At 42.2% G+C, this 22,173-nt stretch overlaps 1 protein-coding gene across 3 annotated transcripts in view; it reads left to right on the forward strand.

Annotated features, from left to right (window-relative positions):
• The window catches only part of ROR2 (receptor tyrosine kinase like orphan receptor 2), a 226,068-nt gene that overhangs the window by 144,649 nt on the left and 59,246 nt on the right, over nt 1-22,173 (forward strand). For all 3 annotated transcript variants that reach the window (XM_005303074.5, XM_024107951.3, XM_024107950.3), the window contains exon 2: nt 8,609-8,686. In XM_005303074.5, the coding sequence (XP_005303131.1) occupies nt 8,609-8,686 (78 nt within the window). The remainder of the gene's footprint in view (nt 1-8,608; nt 8,687-22,173) is intronic.

A 22,173-nucleotide genomic window follows, 5' to 3' on the forward strand; every position in this document is an offset into this window, starting at 1 on the left:
TAACATTGACCTGATGGAACATGTAGAGGCACCTGGAGGATGTGTAAAAAGTAGATATACTACAAATCTTCATTGTAAGGTTTTTCTTTTTGGAAGTGGGATAGGGTTTCCTGTGGAGATCAAGATCATTCCAGCTTTACGTTGATTCAGCTTTTTAAAAAAACTGATGCTACACTGAATAACATGTTTTATCTCTTTTTGGGGACATGCATTTGATATTTGAAGATCAGTTTTCAAACTTAGGCAAATTAATATATCGTAATAAGCATATGAGCACAAACATTCAGATTAGTATATGTGTACAAATTCCTTTTTTGAGTGCTTAAGTGTCAACTGAGTGTCAGTTTATGGGATTTTGAAGTCCTATTAAGATGCACTCATTTGAAAATTGGGCACCCCTATACAGAAATCCACCCTGGAAATCTTGTTTGTAGATAATACAGGAGAGGGTTGCATGAAGGTGATATAGCATGCATTGCTTGAAAACTTATTTTAATTTTATGCAAAAATTTCTGACCAAAAAAGTGAATGAATTAGCCACTGTCAAGGTTGATTGGCCCCAAATGTAAGCTAGCCCTCTAGTTTGTTTATATTTTACTTCAATGTTTTTTTCTTATTTTTCTAAAAATGAACCATTTCAGTCCAGCAGTCATGAAAAACAGAACAAATTTAGTGAAGGAAGACTTATGTTAAGGAAACAAGTTTCATGATTCCAAGAGAGATGCTTATAAATAATGAGAACAACATATATATATATATATATGTTGTTCTCATTATTTGAACCTAAGAGAAATGCCAACCTTACAACTAACCAAACCTCAAGTTGGCACAACACACATCTAAATAAGAAGCCATTTTACAAGGGTCAGGGTTCGAACCTTACAACTAACCAAATCTCAGGGTTCGAACCCGGACCCTTGTAAAATGGCTTCCTATTTAGATGTGTGTTGTGCCAACTTGAGGTTTAGTTAGCTGTAAGGTTGGCATTTCTCTTAGGTTCAACATTCCTTTATCATGTGAATTTGCTGGTTAGCTCTTGTTGAAGTTAGAGCAGATGTAGAAAGGCTGTCTCAAATTCTAACATTTTAATAGTGAAAGCTCCTATTGCTGTCAATTTAGCTTGAGATCACGTTAAAATATACTTTCCCTAAGGAGTCAAAAAATCAACTTTTACATTGAAATAATTGTTTAGATAACTTCACAGTGTGTTGTGTGTGTTCTAAGAACTGTATGTAATGCATCTGGCACCAAACAACTGAAATAAAAAGACATTTTCCCTCTTTTGTATTTTTATGTGAAATGACAACTGTCACAGAAAAAGTAGAGCTCCTAATCTTCTGTAACTATAAAAGCAGTGTACTGATCATGTAGTACTAACTGCATCTTTTGTGGACTGTTCACCGCCCTTTACAGGTTTGCCAAGCCCAGTTTGCAATTGGTTGCCAGGGGCTGAAGATGTTGGAAAAGGAATTTCAGTGAAAGGCCCTGATTCAGCAACCTAAATAGCCTGCTTCCCAAATCCAAAGTAATCAGATTGGCAGCTAAATCAAAGCCAACAGTGGGTCCTTTGTTTGGGGAGTTCTAGAGGTTAGTGATTGACAGAAGGTCAACAAAGTTTTATGAAGAAAAGAACAGAATATTGGGGGGTATTAAACTGAAGGGTTTTTTTTCTTTTGGGAGTTTTATATTATTGAAATGAAGTTAGAACCTCAGTCAAAGGTTGACATACTGAGTGGTAAAGGGGGTGTGTTACTGTTTTAAATCTAGAAAATAATTTCAGCTCCTGGATTAGTATATATTGATAAGTGGAAGGATTGGACAGAACTAAGATTTAAGGTTTGCTCCTGAACTATAATTTAAAAATAATTCTTTTAAAATATAAAAATTGTTAGTATTTAAGCAGTGGGAGTTTACATGTAATCTGTTTGGGTTGGTTTTTTTTTTTTTTTTTGGTATGGCTGATAAACATGCCATGTAATATTTTAATAGGATTACATCATTAAACATTATCAACTCTATTTATTACAACTTATTTGCATATACTGAGATCCCTGAACTAAAGAAATAGTTAAATTCTGAAATCATTATTTGGCTATTACTTTACCAGTAGCATATGCCATGTGATTAGACTTTTTGTTCAACTGAGAAATCACCAATTCTGTGTTGGTACTTGTGCTAGGGTAATCTTGCCTCTGCCTTACAGGATGTTTATTTCTGTGCCAATGCATGAGAAGGAGTCCCAAGAATTTTTATAAAAGGTGGCCTGAACTGTCTACTCCCCAAATCCCTATCAAGTTGGCCACTTTGCCTCATGTTCTATGACAAAAGAGTACATTCTGAAAGGGATGGAATTGACAGAGGAAGGGATAATGCCATTCTTAGTGTTGAGGGTTGGTTTTTATATCCAAATTGGGCAAGGACAGTGATTTTTACACTACTGTTTTTCTTTCTGAAATTTGCAATGATGGTTACATTCTTGCAAAGTATGTGCAAAAACACAGGCTGTTCTCTTATGTTTCCTTTTATTGACTAATGAATAGATTTTTTTTTTAAATAAAATCTTCCTAACTAGCTTAAGGCATACAAGCTCTTATGGAACTAAGAGATTTCTTATCTATGCAACCAACAAATGTAGCACACACAATGAACTAACCAAACCGCTAGAATCTAGTGATGAGACTTACTGCTCTTTCAGATTTTATCAGTATACTTTAATTGCTTAGTACCAAAAGGTTAGGAGTTCAGTTCACACACCTGTCTCTGTAGTCTTACTCTTTATGACCAATGTATAATTCAACCAATCCAAAGAGAGAGCAGTACTATCCGATGGTGCTATCTTTCAGATAAAGCATTAAAGATGAAATTATGTCAATCTCTTTCTTCTGTTTGTGGTTTTCTGAGGATCTGTTCTGTTGGCCTGAGAGATTAATGGCTCCTTTTTCTGTCGGTCAGCATTTTCAAAGGGGACTATTGACACTCTGGTTACTGAGTGCTCCACAGTAGCCATGGTGGTTTGTCTGACTTCAGTTAACTACATATTTACATACCAGCATGCTACTCAGCTAACATTTTAGCAATGGGAGTTGATACTATCACAGCTAGGCTTCATATCATGAGCATTTCTCTCCAAGTCAATTATTTAATAATAGCTGTTTGCATACAGTTAACGTGATGGCAGTTCATCCTCCATCTGTTCTTTCATATCTGTAATCCTGGTTGCTCACTTGCGTATTCATCCTTTGCTCGTTGACGTACTTAAGTTTTGATGCGGACACAGTGGCAAAACAAGGACAGACACATTCATGGAATAAACAGCAGGTCACAATTTTTAATATATTTTAACATCACCCATACTCTTTTATAGCAACTATTTAAATAGGTTACAGTGCGGGGGTTACATGCGCCTTACCATATAACCCGTAACTCGGGGTTGGTTCTCCTCAGCCTACCTACCAGGATTTAACTCACTCTGAGTCCTGGCATCCTCCTCCCTGCGAGGGGAACCTTGGCCCATGAGGGCCATAAGGTCTTACTTTATCCCATGAGCCCCAGGCCCATCACCAAAATATTTTACCTCTGGGAACCATTCATTTTTCTTTTAATGCACTGGAAATCAGCTGCAAGTTGTGATGAATTAATAACTCAACCTGAATACCTCAGTTAGGTACTAAATGCATTCCTGCTTAACCCTGTGTGGCTTGTAGATACTGTGAGAAAGGCAAAACACTCCATGGTCCTCTGTCAAATTCCTTCCTGACCCCCAAATGGGCAGTGGGCTAGACCGCAGCATCTGTCAGGTTGGCTTCCCATTCCTAGGTCAGTATGGGTAGAGTAGAGCTGCTGGAATGGATCTGAAAGCGGCTCCACATGGCCTCTGTACTAGGTTAAATCCTAGGAGCTGGAGCATGCTGGCCAATCAGCACCCTTGTCCCCCCAGCTGGCCAATGGGGGATCAAGACTCCCGTCAGGGAGGGAGGAGCTACCTGGTATCCCTCAGTGAGTATCTTCCTTCCTTGCTGCTGGGGACTTTTCCCTCTTCCATGCCAGCCCCATCAAGTCTTCCACCCATTGAAGTGAATGAGTGGCATTTTTTGGTAAGGTTGAGCAACACTGCTGGAACTCTACACTACATGAAGTCTGGTGTTTTTGTCACATCTGAAATTAATGTAATAATATGCAGTTAGGTCTTATCTACCAACAGCTATCTACTTGTAAAGACCCTGTAGCACAAACATAAAAGTCATGCATCTGAAAAGATCCAGTAAGTCTGCTCCTCCAGCGCTACCAATTAAAGTATTCAGTAGCGTGGCAGCCACCCAGTTCACAGATTCTCCCCCCAGTTGTAATATCAGGAATATCTAAACCATGGCCTTAAATGCATAATATTTTAAATTCTGTTTACAATATGAGGAACAGCTTGATCCTTTAAGTTTTAAAATCTTTTATTTTCCAGACTCCCAAGCAAATTAATGTTTAGGAACACTGATACGATATATCATTATCACTGTTACTTTTATTTTTATTTGTAATTATTATTCATATGCTTAGTAATAAATATACTGTGCACTCTGCAAGAAATCAGTGAAGATCTTAGCTGCCTCAAGGAATTTACGGTCTAGAATTGTCAAACAGAAGGCCCTGGAAGGAAGTAAACTGGAGGCTTTTTGTTCAGTTCATGTGTGAATGATGGTGTGAAAAATGCATGGGAAGAAAGGGAAAAATGGAAGAGTAGCAAAGAGGAAGGGGCAAATGGGACATTGGAGCTGGGATTTTGACACAGCAGAGTGGGGAAGGGATGCAGTGGCACACAAGGTCTGAGATGTAGGCTGAAGAAGAGATGTGTGAGGTCTCGAAAGGACTACCAGCAGTGTAGACTTGATGCAGAGATCACCAGGAAACTGGCTCCCTCTGCCATAGCAATCCAGGGAGTGAATGGGTGGGGGATACATAAGGATCATTATCTGTTTTAGCTCAGCACTGTGAATCCAGTTCTAGCAGAAGAGAATGTAAAATCATGAAGAATTGAGAGAAGCAGTCAACAGGAATGGAGAAGCGGGTGCATGAACTCTTCCTCTGAGCGGCTCTCAGCACTTTTGAATCTGTGGTTCTCTCATATTGTTTAATTTAAAGGGAAAAGCTTTCCATTTGCAAAATGACTTATTGGCAGGTCTGATCCAGAGGCATGTACAATGTAAAATCTTTGGAATATTTCATGTTGAACACAGCTCTGCGTTGCTTTAACTCTTAGTTCAGAAATGTCAGAGATAGAATTAGGGCTGTCAATTAACATACTCTTAAACAATAGTAGAATACCAATTTAAATTTATTATAAATATTTTGGATGTTCTTCTACATTTTCAAATATATTGCTTTCAATTACAACAGAATACAAAGTGTACAGTGCTCACTTTATATTATTATTTTTGATTAAAATATTTGCACTGTAAAAAACAAAAGAAATAGTATTTTTCATCTCACCTCATGTGAGTACTGTAGTGAAATCTCTTTATCGTGAAAAAGCAACTTACAAATGTAGAATTATTTTTTTACATAACTGCACTAAAAAACAAAACAATGTAAAACTTTAGAGCCTACAAGTCCACTCAGTCCTACTTGTTCAGCCAGTAGCTAAGGCAATCAAGTTTGTTTACATTTATAAGAGATAATACTGCCCATTTCTGATTTACAATGTTACCTGAAAGTGAGAACAGGCGTTCGCAGGCACTGTTGTAGCTGGCCTTGCAAGGTATTCACGTATCAGATATGTTAGACATTCATATGCCTCTTCATGCTTTGACTTCTAGACTAAAGTTTTACATTGTTTTGTTTTTTGAGTGCAGTTGTGTTAAAAAGAAGTCTACATTTGTAAGTTGCACTTTCATGATAGAGGTTGCACTGCAGTGCTTTTATGAGGTGAACTGAAAAATACTATTTTTGTTTTTTACAGTGTAAATATTTGTAATAAAGAATAATAATTTCTCCCTCCCATCCTCTGCACTGTCCTCCCTTCCACTATGAGGCACTGTACACTTTGTATTCTATGTTGTAATTGCAATCAACATATTTGAAAATGTAGAAAAACATCCAAAAATATTTATAATAAATTTAAATTGGTATTCTGTTATTAGCAGTGTGTTTAAAACAGTGATTAATTGGGACTATTTTTATCTTGCGATTAATTGTGATTGTTTTAATCGCTTGACAGCCCTAGTTAAAATTAAGCGTTCATAATAAATATGGTTTAAAAAAGAAGACTTTCAGATTAGAATATTTAAAAGATAAAATGTTTCTTTCATTAAAGCGACAGTTGAAAATGGCAGATCTGTTTTGGACTTACAATTTACAGCCCACACAGGATTTTTCAGTTTTAACATTGCTTAGTCATGGAGATTTTGCTGGTATAGACTGTCTGTAGTTTGTAATTATTTTCTGATAAGGCACATCTGGAGACAAATGTTTTTGCCAGACATAAACATACCAAGCACAAGGAGGAATTACATAAAACTATTATTAAAGCATTTTAAAATCAGCAGATGCTTTTGTCTTGCTCCATTCTAATGTAAGAGTTAAAAAAACACCAACTTGGGATGTGGGTGTGGGAAGAGAGAGACTGCTGTGCTCTCTCTCTCTCTCTATAGACTTCTCATGTTTGTCTCTTTTGAGAATCTCATTTAACTAATAAACAAATGGAAAACACAGGAAATAAAGTTGAGCATATATCAATAACATAAAAGAAAATAGTCAAGGACACTTAAATCATTGCATGGGCATTGAAAATTACATAGAGGAGTGTGAGTGTAGGTAATCATGTATCATAACTGAGCCTGTCCAGTTTTATAAATAAAATTTTGTCCTGTTCTTTTGTAATTCCCAGTGTACTCTGATCACTTGAAGTCATCAGTTGAGAGCATAATGTTGAGAGTAGGTTGGGTTTATGCACATGTTACTCAAAGACCGCCTCATCAGGATTGTTACACTCTGCCTTCCCCTCCAACTCTTGGTATGAGACCTTGGCTTTAGCTTCACTGTGCCAAAAAAAAGGGGTAGGGCGTGTATTTTTACAGCAGAATAATTAGCATACATCAGCTGTCCCACTGCAAAAATCCTAGTGGAGACAAGGCAGTGTAATTTTACCTAAGTAGCTAGGTGAAGTGAACCACAGGAGAGAGTATAGGTTTATGAAGTACTTTGGCTTGGATCCACAAAGGGACTTGGGCACAGTGAAAGACAGTGGAATCCTCAAAGCCTGAGTTAGGTGCCTAGGCTCCCAATACAATGCGTGGGGAGAGAGAGGTGCTTGAGAATGGGAGCCATAACAGCCAGCACGCTATCCAATGGGAGATGCCAGTGAGGGGTATTCCCAAGCCCCACCCCCTCACGGAGTTCAATGCCCAACATCTGAGCTGCAGGGAGGCGCCTATCTCTGCTTGAGCTGGGTACCTCTCTGGTGGAGTTAGTGGCGGAGCCGTTTCTTGCGAGAAGTAGTTTTAGTGAAAGCAGCCCTATAACTGTATCTCTTATAAATCCACCCCCTCCCTGTTGCTGAAAGAATGTTCTAAAACAAAAAAGCTGTCAAAAACCTGCAACAGTAGTCATAATTTTTGCAAAAACCGTACAAATAAAAGCCGGTGGATGCTGTCCCTACTGCTCTTCAGGAGCAGCCAACTAACAGTTTCCAGTGCTGTGCTGTGATATTGTATACTGGTGCGTAAACAAAAAGTTGAACAAAAAGATATTAATTTCAACACCATTAGGAATACTGGGATAGGGAGAAGAGAGTTCAGTGTGCTGGTTTGACCTAGAGTAAATGGTGGATTCTCTGTAACTTGAAGTCTTTAAATCAAGATTTCAGGACTTCAGTAACTAAGCCAGAGGTTATGGGTTTATTTCAGAAGTGGGCGGGTTTGTGGCCTGTGATGTGCAGGAGGTCAGACTAGATGATCATGATAGTCCCTTCTGGCCTTAAAGTCTATGAGTGTGCACTAACGGTAAAATGATAGAACTGGCTGGGGAAAATATTAGATTTTCAAGCCCCCAGTTCTAAGAGACTTTTACAAATAGCAAATAATGTGTAATTATAAAACACTCTGATTTTAATTCTTTTGCTGTCTTTCAATGACTTGGTCGATGGTCAGATCATCATTCAAACGGTGGTGTTGGGGTTGGGAAGCACAAGGCATCGGGGTGGGTCTGACTGTGAAAATAGAATTTAAATCAATGTAATATATTCTCAAAAGTAAATCTTATGCCATGTTTTGCTTGAGAATGTCAGAGTTCCACTACTGATTAATCTGATATGACAAAGGAGGTTTGCAGAAAGTATTTGAATTTTATTTTTTGTGTGTATAGAACTGTAACACACTTTTTAATGCTGTCTCTGTGTAAAGCACAATACCTTCAATTTGTTTGTGCTGGATAAATTTTTTAGTCAATAAGGGCTAATTCCTGATCCCCTTGAAGTCAAAGGGAATTTTGCCACAGGCTTCAGTGGGACCAGGTTTTGGCCCCAGGTGAATTTAAATACCCAACATCTTAATTCTGCTTAAGAAGAGAAAGATCAACTCAATCTCAACTGGCTTAAAATTTTAATGGTTTATTTTTCACTTAGGTGAAATGGAGATACCAGATTCCAATGATCCTCTGAGTCAAGTGGATGGACATGACAGGCAAATTCCAACACCTAAAGGTAAAAATAAGAATGATTTCAATTATTATTATTTTATTTTTTTTGAATAAAAGTGTATTTTTAAATGTACTATGCAAAGGAGTCATTTTTGTTATGTACTTCCTTTATTTACCCAGGCATCAATATGTTGTGAGAAAGATAGGGCATGCCTACACAAACACTTACTGCCTGACAAGCCAGGGTGTAAATCTACAGCACTCCAGCATGCTGTGCACTAACTGTCTGTGTGGACCCTACTGGTGTGCACTAAAAGTTCCGTAGTGTGCATAGATATACTGCTGTATCACAGGGCTTGCGTAGACATGCCCCTGTTGTGTCCCAAATGTGACTTAATATTGGTATGGAAAATACCCTCACCAGTGATCTCATCTAGATTCCAGGAGTCGCATGATTAATTTTTGTTTAAACTTTCCTTCAGAAACGTGCTGGGTAATTTGATGACTGAACCACAAAAAAACAAAACCAAAAAAGTAGTTTATGTTACATACTCAGTAAAACCATATCATTATGTTACTTAATAGACAGCATAAAAAGTGACATACCTATGAGATGCTACATTCCAGTTTGGATACAATCTCAGGAAATGCATGTTTGCATTACTTACCTGTATTTTGACATGACTGTTTTTGGTAATGTTTTCCTGCCAGCTCCCTTACCACATACAATACTAAAGCAAGGTCACAGTGGGGAAAGGAATATAGTGAAAAAAACCCAGAACTACCACTATATAAAGAATGCTATAAACAATAAAAATACTATTAATTGACTAGAACAATGGTCAAGATGTAGTATCATTAAACACCATACTACTGATAATATTACAGACCAAGGATTTGAGGAGGAGATGGGGACAGAATCATATGGCCCTTTTGAAATTATTGCATCTTGGGGACTAACAAGCATATTTGTCAGCAAAGCTGCTATTTATCTCTTCTTTTTTTCGCTTGTTGGGGGAGAGTATTATTTCATATTGTGTGTTGAGTTAATTTTCTTTTTGTGCAATAATACCCTCTCTCTCTCTCTCTCTCCTCTCTCCCCCTCCTCCTTGCTGTGGCAAGGTTTTCTTTCCCAGTGGTTGGATTTTCTTGGTCATATTCTGTACAGTTATCATAGTTAGTGTACATAGTTCTTAGACTTAGTGTATATAGTAGTTGTCTCTGTCATCAAGGGACTGTTCGCCCCAGGGGCTGGACATGCCCTGTTCCCCAGGCTTCAAGCCATGTGCCTCTTGCAGCAAGCTGATGCCGTACACTAGCTGTCTAAAGTGGCTGGGGAGTCTCATGTCAAAGAGAAGGGCCAGATCTGTAGGGACTTCAGACCCCATACCAGAAAAGACAGGGACATTCAAATGAAAGCCATTCTTATGGAGACGGCCCTCAGACCAGCCTGAGAACCAAGCCTCTCCGAATTGGCACCAAGCACTCCTCCAGCACCATTCTCCATCCCCAGTGCTGAAGAGAGACAAGTGGGGAGGAGCTGGCATAGTGAGACCTGCATTGGGCCACTTGTCCTCCCCCGAGCTACTGATGGCTCCAGACTCCACCTAGAGTGCTCACCACAGAATCCCAGGAGCAGGCATGGAGCCAGATGGTTCCTGGCCTCCTTGGCACCGGAGGTTTTTCAGGCAGTGAAGGATCTGCTGTCCCTCCTGATCCCACTGACTCCTGAGGACCCCTGCCAGCTAGGGCAACCAGGGTCAGAAGGGAAGAAGTCCGTCAAGCTCCGTCTCAGTACGAGGCACTGTCCAGAGGCAAGCCCTCCATGGTACCAATGCATTGGTCACCGTCCTGACACTGGTCCCCAGTCTGTCAGCACTGCCCAGTGGTGAAAGCAGGTACTGCACCGCCATGGTCTACAAGGGAAGAATCCTCTTAGGAGTCTGAAGGGGACTCTTTCGCTCCGTCCAAGACCTATCGATACCCAGCTTCCAGATTTCGGTGCCGGCACCTAGCCACCAGGCCACTACTGGCTGATGCACTGGCAGTACTAGAACTCTAGGGGGTTCCTCTGATACCAGGGCCCCCTTCCCACCACTCAGATTTGGTGGTGTCGGAAAGGCATGCCACTACCTCATCCACCCGGTATCGGACTCCAACATCAATCCCGGTGCCAATGTTTAGTAGGTGGTTGCAATGGATGTAGTGGAAGCAGAGGAAGAGGAGGGAGCCTCTCCTCCAGCACAGGCCTCCTCCTCCTCATCCCTGGATGAGGCATTTTCAGGCCCTAGTACCCTGCTCGTCAAGACAACTTAAGGGCCCACCAGGACCTCCTGAAAAGGTTTGTGGAGAACTTGGGTCTGGAGGTGGAAGAGCTTAAGGAGTTCACGCAAAGCCTGATGGACATACTGGCTGCCACTCCTCCCTCCAGCATGGCCTTAGCCATAAATGAGGTAGTGTTGGGGCCTATTAAGACACTGTGGCAGACCTCTTCTTCTCTGCCCCCCACCTCAAAGAAGGCAGAGAAGAAATACTACCTCCCAGCAAGCAGGTTTGACTTCCTTTACTCGCACTTCCCCCGGGAGCCCTGGTAGTGTCAGTGGTGAATGAACAGGATAGATACCACATGCATCTGACGAAGTGGGTATTCACCCACGAAGGCTTATGCTCCAATACATCTGTTAGTCTATAAGGTGCCACATGACTCTTTGTCCCTTTTTAGGATAGACAGGGGCAGTCAAGTGCTACTCCCAAAAATAAAGATACTAAGAGACTTGACTTCTTTGGACAGAAGGTTTATTCAATGGGCAGTTTCCAACTATGTATCTCCAACCAGTAGGCTCTACTGGGGAGGTACAATTTTAATCTGTGGGACTCGCTGTCCAAATGTAAAGACTCCCTCCAACAGGAATTAAGGCAGAAATTTGTTGCCACCTTGGAGGAGGGCAAGACTATGGCCAGAACTTCCCTTTAGGCGGCTCTGGATGTGGCCGACTCAGCAGCCAGGACTGTGGCTTCAACTGTCGCCATGAGGCACTGTTCGTGGCTTCTATTCTCTGGCCTTCCTCATGGGTTTTAGCAGACTGTCCAGGACTTCCCCTTTGAAGGCTCCTCCCTGGTTTCTGAGCAGCCAGACTTGAAGGTCCACAGCCTCAAGGACTCAAGAACTACACTTCGATCCTTAGGCCTTTATAAGCTACCAGCCTTCAGGAAGCTCTTTAGGCCCCAGTAGCCTTCCAGGTTCGTGCACCTTCCAGGCTGGAGGCCTACAGAAGAAAGGGGAAGGGTTATAAACAACGACAACCCTTCCCTTATACCTCTGCCTCCCAGTCAGGCTCTCACAGATACTCCGGTGGGGCCAGCAGGCTTTTTGAAGGTATGCCCAAGGGCATTATACCAGTCTCAGCTCTGGATCCACCTCCTCTTTTGTTTTTGGACCACCTGTCACCCTTCAGCCCAGCGTGGTCCTATATAACATCAGATGGTTGGATATTGAGTACAGTAACAGTTGGTTACACTCTTCAGTTTTCATCCACCCATCATGAGCAGCGTCTCATCTAGGAGGTGCAAGCCCTCCGATGCATGGGGGCGGTGGAGGAGGTTCCTCGAGACCTGAGACCTGATCCCGAAGGCCCAGAGGGGTCTACGGCCTATCGTGGACCTGAATGGCCTCAACAAATATCTCAAGAAACTGAGGTTCTTCATGGTCTCTCTGGCCTCCATCATTCCCTCACTGGATCCAGGAGACTGATACACCATCCTTGACTTAAAGGATGCCTATTTCCACATCTCTATCTTCTGCAGCCACAGAAGATTCCTCTGGTTCATAGTGGGATAACTCCACTACCAATACACTGCCCTTCCCTTCTGTCTGTCGGCAGCCCCATGGGTTTTGATGAAGTGTCTGGTGGTGATGGCATCGAGGCATGCAAGTCTACCCATACCTTGATGACAGGTTGATCATAGGTCGGTCACTGACTCAGCTGCGGCACAGCATTATCACAGTACTGGTCACCTTGCAGGAACTGAGTCTATTGATAAACGAGCAGAAGTCAACCCTGGTCCCGGTTCAGAGAATAGAGTTCATCGGGGCAGTGCTCGATTCAACCCAGACCATAGCCTCCCTACCAGCTGCCCGTTTCCAAGCTATGTTGGACCAGATTTCCAAAGTCATGATCCACCCACCGACAACTCGGGTCTGCCTCAAGCTGTTGGGTCACATGGCGGCATGCACCTACATTGTGCAGCACGCAAGGCTGTGCCTCGGACACCTTCAGATGTGGCTGGCGTCAGTTTACTCCCCTAGCAGACACCTTCTGGACTCGATACTTATGATTTCACCTCCGGTCCTCGCTTCACTCACCTGGTGGAGAGACCCAGGATCTGTAATGAAAGGGTGCCTTTTGCTGCCTCTCATCCATCAGCAACCTTGGTCTCAGATGTGTCAGATCTGGGGTGTGGAGCCCACCTTGGCAGTCTCAGGACCCAGGGCCTCTAGTCCCAGGAAGAACTCTCCCTGCATCTAAATGTCAGGGAACTCCGCGGTACGTTTGGCTTGGCAGGTGTTCTTTCCCCAGATCTCAGGCAAAGTGGTGCAGGTCTTGACAGACAACACAGCATCAACGTTTTACATCAGTGGTCACCAAATGCTGCTCCTGCCTGCAAGCACCACTCCTGTAGCTCTCATTGGCCGGGAACAGGGAAATGCACGGAGCCATGTGCCTGCCCCCGGGGCTGCAGGGGTGTGTTGGCCCCTTCCAGGAGTGGCATGGGGCTGGGGCAGGCAGGGAGCCTGCCTTAGCCTTGCTGCGTTGCCACTGGGAGCCACTTGAGGTAAGTGCCGCCCGGTGGGAGCCTGCACCCCAATCTCCAGCCCTGAGCCCCATATCCCCTCCTGCACCCCAACACTCTGCCCCAGCCCGGAGCCCCCTCCTGCATCCAAACTCCCTCCCAGAGCTTGCACTCCTCATCCCCTCCTGCATCCCAACCCACTGCCCCAGGATCAGTCCAGAGCCCCCTCCCACACTCCAAACCCCTTGGCCCCAGCCCAGAGCCACACCCTCAACCCAGTGAAAGTGAGTGAGGGAGAGTGAGCAACAGAGGGAGAAGGGGAACGGAGTGAGCAGGGCGGGGCTTCAGGGAAGGGGTGGGGTAGATCCGGGGTTACATTTAAATTCAAAAAGTGATCTTGTGCGTAAAAAGGTTGGAGACCGCTGTTTTACATCAACAAGCAGGGAGGGACTCAATCTTCAGCCCTGTGCCAGGAGGCCCTCAGGCTGTGGGACTTCATTGTGAAACACGCTATTTATCTTGAGGCGTCACATCTCCCAGGAGTGTGAAACATGCTGGCGGATAGCTTCAGCAGATCCTTTTCCTCTCACCAGGAATGGGGGTGTCTTCACCCAGTGCTAGTCAGTGTCATCTTCGAGAAGTGGGGATCCCCCAGGTGGACCTGTTCATCATCAGACAGAACAGGAGATGCCATCAGTTCTGTTCACTGCATAGGTACAGCATGGGCTCCCTCTCCAATGTCTTCCTGCTCTTGTGGCCAGATTGCCTACTATATGCCTTCCCACCTATTCCTTTGGTTCACAAGGTTTTCCTAAAGATCAAACGGGACAATGCAAAGGTTATCAAAAATTAAAATTAAAAAATTAAATTAATGGAGATATCCTATCTCCTAGAATTGGAAGGGACCTTGAAAGGTCATCAAGTCCAGCCCCCTGCCTTCACTAGCAGGACTAAGTACTGATTTTGCCCCAGATCCCTAAGTGGCCTCCTCAAGGATTGAGCTCACAACCCTGGGTTTAGCAGGCCAATGCTCAAACCACTGAGCTATCCCTCCCCCCCAATAGCACCTGTGTGGTCACGCCAGCATTGGTTCATGTAACAGAGCGTAGCAAGGCCCCCTTTGCTCCTGCCTCTGCTCTGTTCCCAAAGTCTCTACCCTCATGTTCGTGATCCGATCTCCTCATGGGACTTAAACTTGGTCCTGTTGAGGCTCAATGGGTCTCCCTTTGAGCCATTAGCATCATGCCCCATACTGCTTCTCTCTTGGAAGGTCGCCTTCCTGATGGCCATCACCTTGGCCAGAGGGTCTCTGAGATCAAAATCCTGATGTCAGAACCCCCTTATATGGTGTTCTTCAAGGACAAGGTCTAGCTGTGCCCCCATCTGGCCTTCCTACCAAAGGTGGTGTTGCAGTTCCACAACAACTAGGACCTTTTTCTTCCTGTCTTCTTTCCAAATCCTCACAAGACCATGGAGGAACATCAGTTTTGTACACTGGATGCTAGGCGTGCCCTCGCATTATATATTGAGAGTACCAAGCTCTTCCACAAGTCCACACAACTCTTTGTAGCAGTAACGGAAAGCGAACTACCTGTGTCATCCCAAAGAATCTCGTCCTGGATAACTGCCTGTATCCGAGCTTGCTATGAGCAGGCGAAGGTTCCACCTCTGGCCATCATGACTGTACATTCAATGAGAGTCCAGGCTTCATCAGCAGACTTTCTCACACAGGTACTAATCCAGGATATCTGCAGAGCTGCCACATGGTCGTCTGTTCATACCTTTGCGTCCCACTATGCCATCAGACAATAGGCCCAGGACGATGCCAGTTTTGGGAGACCACTGTTGCAGTCAGCACATCCATGAGCTGACCTATGGGGTTATTGCTTGTGAGTCACCTAGCATGAAATGGACATGAGCAAGCACTCGAAGAAGTCAAAAACAGTTACTAAACTTTCATAACTGTTATTTTTCAAGATGTGTTGCTCATATCCATTCCGTGACCCACCCTCCTACCCCTCTGTCGAAGTTACTGGCAAGAAGGAACTCAGTGTGTATGGGGATGCTGGCACCCCTTATATAGGCACACACGTGTGTGACTCCAGAGGGTGCTAGAGTCGGCCCTACTGATACCACTGAGGGTAAAATTTCCAGTAACTATGCATGCGGCGCGCACACATCTATCATGGAATGGACATGAGCAACACATCTCGAAGAACAAGAGTTATGAAAGGTTAGTAACTGTTTTATATTTTGGTTTGCTGGCAACTCTGAAAAATTGGAAAATATAATTCATTTCAGGTCAAACTAAAAACAAATTTTTTGGAAATATTCAGCAAACAGAAAAGCTGAAAAAAATGGAAGAATAACAGCCAAGATTTTAAAAAAATAGAAGCCTAAAGTCTGGCTCCAAATAAATATTTAGACACTTGGGTTCTTCTGAAAATTCCGCCCTAAGGGAGTTAGTTGTCCAAGACCCAATGAAATTCTTTGGAATTTGAAGTAATTCTCTTAGATGCCTTTGAAATTTCTGGCCAACTAGCACCCATGAGTTTCTGGGAGCTCAGTGCTTTTGAAAATTGGGAAATCTATGTGTGTGCCTGAACATCTAAACTGACAAATGCTCCCACAATTGTGTGCCTACACTTACATGAAGCAACTACCCTATGTGTGTATACAAATATGCTTTCATGGTGATTACATGCACACATTCAGGCTATGGCATTGCACATGCATTTTTTATCATTGACCTGGGTAGAGTATCTTTCCAAAATGTTGTTTTGAGATCTTCACTCACAAAGGAAGACATTTTAGGTTAAGTTTTGGATGTAGCAGTGATTTCACTCCTTGCTGCAGTCACCCATGTGTTCCAAGATGGATATTATTTAAACAATACACGTTTTCTTCATTGGGAAGCCCAAAAGTATTATCAGTCTAGTAGTAGTTGTATCCTTTGTTTTTTAACCTGTTTAATAACTGTTCTTGAGAAATTGGTAGCAGTTGATATTCCCATAATCCATGAAAGAAGTTTCCTTATTTCTACCATCTTTCCAACACTCACAAGAATCACTGCTCCATCTTAATCTGTTTACTGTGAAAAGCAACAGAGTGTCCTGTGGCACCTTTAAGACTAACAGTAGTATTGGGAGCATAAGCTTTCGTGGGTAAGAACCTCACTTCTTCTTGCATCTGAAGAAGTGAGTTTCTTACCCACGAAAGCTTATGCTCCCAATACTTCTGTTGGTCTTAAAGGTGCCACAGGACCCTCTGTTGCTTTTTACAGATTCAGACTAACATGGCTACCCCTCTGATACTGTTTACTGTGAGTTTCTCTTTTCTATATTTTATATTATTTTCATTCCATCTTAAAAGATGAGGAACTGGCAATCCAACAGAGGCAATTCAATATATAAGAGTTCTGACTATATTGCAGTGTTAGTTATTTCTGTAGCCTAGTGTATATGTGGGATGCCAGGGCCATCATAATTTGATATGTAGACTAAATTTTGCTAACCTCTAAACTCTTGACAGAACAGTTTTGCATTTGTCCAGGCAAGATGGAATATTAGAATTGATTGTAAGACATTTTATAAACCATAACAAGTGAGAAGTTTAATTTAAAACTACTGTGCCTATGGCAAATACAGAAATATCTAGCAGATAGATTTTTCTGTCTGAATCCTTGGCATTCAGACAGCAGATCCAAAGCCTATTGAAGGCAATGAGAGTTTTATCTTTGATTTCAATGGGCTTTGGATCAAAGTCAGAGGAAAGCAAAGATGCCCTAACAATAACTTGTATATAATGGAGCAAATTAGTTTGCAATATAACAGGACTTTTAAAAATAAAAGTTTTCTATTTAAATATATGTATTCCAAAGCAAATGTAGTTGTCGGAACATAACATATATTTATAACTGCAGTAATACTATTTGAACATAGTGAACCTTAGCCATTTTTGTAGGGGGTTTTCTTTCCTTGTTTCATAAAATATGCCACTGCTATACCAGATTACTAAATCTGTTTGAGTTTACAAAGTCTCAGTTGGCAGGCACAGTATTTGAAGTATGGCTCACAAACACAATTTAAATACATAAACATAATTCAAGTTCTGTTACTTTGCATTTCACTTTTTCATATATTTATGGGAAATAGAATATTTGTAAGGAGAGAGCACCACATTTTTGAGGAATCATGAGATGCACAATTAATGAAAGAGAGCAGTTTCTTACCCCAAATCATTGCATCTAAGTGGAATCCACACAATATTTGTGGCATACCATGCACCATAAAAAGTAACTGTTCATTATCATCACAGAAATTAAATAAAGAAAACATTCTTAACAATATAGCTGGTTAAATTTTCCACTTTGTTTGGAAGATTTGCAATTATAGGTTATCTGAAAAGAACTTCAAATAACAGGGCAGCATAACAAATGGCTGGCTGCACTGTCATACAATTACTTCAGATTTAGTAAGTTCTGTAAACAGCAGGCTTCCCCCTCTATTTGACATTGGTGAGGCCTCATCTGGAGTACTGTGTCCAGTTTTGGGCCCCACACTACAAGAAGGATGTGGAAAAATTGGAAAGAGTCCAGCGGAGGGCAACAAAAATGATTAGGGGTCTGGAGCACATGACTTATGAGGAGAGGCTGAGGGAACAGGGATTGTTTAGTCTGCAGAAGAGAAGAATGAGAGGGGATTTGATAGCTGCTTTCAACTACCTGAAAGGGGGTTCCAAATAAGATGGATCTAGACTGTTCTCAGTGGTACCAGGTGACAGAACACGGAGTAATGGTCTCAAGTTGCAGTGGGGGAGGTTTAGGTTGGATATTAGAGAAAAACTTTCTCACTAGGAGGGTGGTGAAGCACTGGAATGGGTTACCTAGGGAGGTGATGGAATCTCCTTCCTTAGAGGTTTTTAAGGTCCTGCTTGACAAAGCCCTGGCTGAGATGATTTAGTTGGGGATTGGTCCTGCTTTGAGCAGGGGGTTGGACTAGATGACCTTCTCAGGTCCCTTCCAACCGTGTTATTCTATGATTCTATAATTCTATGTATCATTTCTCAGAAGAAATGAAACTACCAAATAAAGAATGAGTGCTTCAGGGGTGATACAGAAATGGAGTAGCTATAGTGCTTTGCGCTTATGATTCTAACATTTTCTGTAGAATGTTGGTAGGAAAACATTGGTGCCAGGGTAGTTCAATAGGTGAAAAATATTTATTACTTGATTTGTAGTAACCAAGTAACTTAAAATATTATTGAACATGTTTGTAAAAATGGCAGGAGAAAAAAATGAACTTGAGCCAAAGTCAGAGTTTGTGAAAGTGGATTCCATTTTATTGACTTCAGGGAAATGGCATCTGGTCATACCAGATCTGAATTTGGCCATAGAATATTGGTGTTTCTTTCTCTGATAGCAGTTTTGTTCCTGTCACTTTTGGTATCTGGTCTTAAGTTCAGATCACATATTCTGGATCCACTTAAAAGCTGTGGAGCAAATTCATTCTTAGAGTAACTGGTTTCACTGAGATTACAGCAGAAATGAATTTGAGCCAATTTGTCTAGTAATCCTTTGTGGTTGAGGTTTTGATCTGTAATAATTACCTCTCATGCATCCTATCTTGCTAAATTAAATACCATTCTGCAGTTGAATAAATTTTAATTTACAAGGGAATGTCTGTGACTGGGCTGATTTAGCCAAATTCACTCCAAGTCAAGATTTTAAATAGCCGATAGTAAAAAGTATTGAAGCAGGTGGTGTCCAGCCTGTGAGCCAATTTACGGCTCTCAAGGGTAACCATATTAAGAAGAAAAAGTTTTTAATTATGAATTGAAAGAGTGCTTCCTGACTGCACCCTGAGGTTTTCAAACAGAAGTGCTTAAAGCAGCCCCTTCACTACAGAGAGGTGGTATGGAGCACAGTGATCCCAATTGCCTTCTGCCACTTGCCTAGCAGAACCAGAAAAAGCCCTGATATGACCTGGGAATGCTCTGAGTAGCTGCTGTTGTTTCCCAGCTACAGCTGTGGAGCAGCTTCTCATCTGGCCATCTGCTATATCACAGGAAAGAGAGAAGAGAGTAACTCTGTGGGTAGTTCAAGGATGGGAATTCAACTGGTTCTGCCTGAGCCTAAGGAAGGACCTAGTAAAGGATAGCTCCTCTCCTCCATACAGCCATGCACAATGCCCAGGAGAGGAGGGAAAGGGAAAAGCACCAGCAACCAGTTACAGCTCCCTGACTCTCTGACCTGGTTCAGATCATAACAGCCTGGGAACAGCCAGAGGTAGCAGAGAGAGAATATAATAGCCAAATATGCTGGCCCCTCGAAAATCCCTATTCCTGAGGAATCCAGACAAGGAACTTGTGGGTGGCTTCTTCTCCCTGATTGCTGTTTGGGTGGCACAAGTGCAGTGGAGGAAATGAGAAGAAATGACCCAAGCTATCAATTGTTGCCCCTTAACCCTTTTGGAATAAAGTTGGGTCCTGGGATTGAAAAGGTGGGGTACCGCTATGTTAGAGCCTGCCCTATGTACGTGATAGAACTATGTGCTGTAATTATCACTCCCAGGCTTTCACTGTCCTCAGGTAAAGACGCTGCCATGAAACAGCAGCAAATTCAAAGAGCATTCTCACTGATGACATTAAGGATGAATAAATAATGTGAGCAGTCTCTGAAACTGAGTTCCAAATTTTTAATAGTTTTGTATCAGGTGCCCTTTAACAGAGACTCAGCTGTTCCCTTACTGCCTCCATTGCTCACCCCGTTTGCAAGCGCCTCTGCTTTTGAGGATTCCATTGTGGGGTAAAACTGGCAAAATACACAGGGTGCTGCTGCATCCTAGTTTCTCTCCCTCTTGTGTGCAAAACATTCTCTGGCAGCCAAAACCACCCCCCACACAAACACACACACGATGATATAGACCTCAATCTCATCCACATCTTTTCTGCCAAACCTTCCTGCCCCATCTCCTGTGATTAACGTATTAAGCCTGGCCCACTCAGTGCTAAACTGCCTGTTTAAACTTGTGCCCCCACGAGTAGTCACAAGAATTATGGTTCCACTCCTCTTCCATTTAGATAGCTTCCACACTACAGCTGTCTACTGTATGTCTTTACACTGGGCCTCCAAAAGTTAGGGCTTGATGATTTTGTCAGAATTGGAGAGCAGAACTTTATTTTTGTTTCTTTTCATGAAATATTTTTTCTGACATAAGGTGTATCATTGGAAATCCATACTTTGACAAATATATTGAATTATTGCAATCTATTCATCTTCCTCCACCCATCTCTGCCTTGACAACCCAAAGTGAAAGTAAACTATGTTGTTATTACTGTCTCTGCAAAAGTGGCAATACCAGTTTTGGAATTTTTAAATACGAAGTTAAGGATGAGTTCATCTTGGAAATTGCTATTCTAATTTGTGGTGGGATGAATGTGTGTTCTCTGTTGCTAATTGAAATACTGGTGTGTGTGTGTGTGTGTGTGTGTGTGTGTGTGTGTGTGTGTGTGTGTGTGTGTGTGTGTGTGTGTGTGTGTGTGTGTGTGTTTCAGAAATGTTAAATTCAAATAATAGTTAGAAATTAGTTACTTGTACCCCTTCCAATAAAGAAGGTATCCAAAGATACAGAAAAGTCAATTGGTGATTTTCTAAGAACATAAGAATATAACAATGGGCATACTGCGTCAGACCAGTGGTCCATCTAGCCCAGTATCTTGTCTTCCAAAAGTCTCCAGTGCCAGATGATTCAGAGGCCATAAACAGAACAGGGTAATTTATCGAGTCATCTATCCCCTGTCCTCCTGTCCCAACTTCTGACAGAAGTTTAGGGACACCCAGAGCACGGGATTGCATCCCTGACCATTGATGGACCTATTCTCCAAGAACTTATCTAATTCTTTTTTGAACTAATTATAATTTGGGCCTTCACAGCTTCCCCTGGCAATTAGTTCCACAGCTTCACAGTACGTTGTGTGAAGAAGTACTTCCTTATGTTTGTTTTAAACTTGCTGCCTATTAATTTATTGAGTAATTTTGTATCCTCTCCAAACTTTCCCACCTCACTGTTTACCCTTTTTTCCAGATCTTTGTCTATGCTGAATAGCACAGATCCTTGTACCGATCTTTGGGGGATCCTCCTATTTATCTCTCTCCACTGGGACAACTGAACATTGATTTCTACCCTGTGTTTCCTATCTTTTAACCAGTTACTGATACATAAGACCTTCCACCTTATCCCATGTGTGCCTACTTTGCTTAGGAGCCTTTTTTAAGGCACCCTGCCCAAAAGTCCAGGTACACTGTATCAACATTAGGGTGACCAGACGTCCTGATAAAATTGGGACCGTCCCGATATTTAAGTGTTTGTCCCGATATTTGTCCCGATATTTCGCTCCGCCGGCAGCACTTGGCTTTCCCCCCGCCCCCCTCCGCCGGCAGACACCCCCCTCCCAATGTGTCCCGATATTTTCTTCCTCTCATCTGGTCACCCTAATCAACAGGATCACCCGTGTCCACATGTTTGTTGACCCCTCCAAAAAATTCTAATACATTGATAGGTATGATTTCCCTTTACAAAAGTTGTGTTGACTCTTCCCCAACATATCATGTTCATCTGTGTGTCTGATAACTCTGTTCTTTACTATAGTTGCAACCAATTTGCCTAGTACTGAAGTTAGGCTTACCAGCCTGTAATTGCCAGGATCACCTCTGGAACCTTTTAAAAAAAATTGGCATGACATTAGCTATCCTCCAGTCAT

This window comes from Chrysemys picta, chromosome 6 (genome assembly GCF_011386835.1).
Source record: "Chrysemys picta bellii isolate R12L10 chromosome 6, ASM1138683v2, whole genome shotgun sequence".
NCBI classification, from domain to species: domain Eukaryota; kingdom Metazoa; phylum Chordata; order Testudines; family Emydidae; genus Chrysemys; species Chrysemys picta.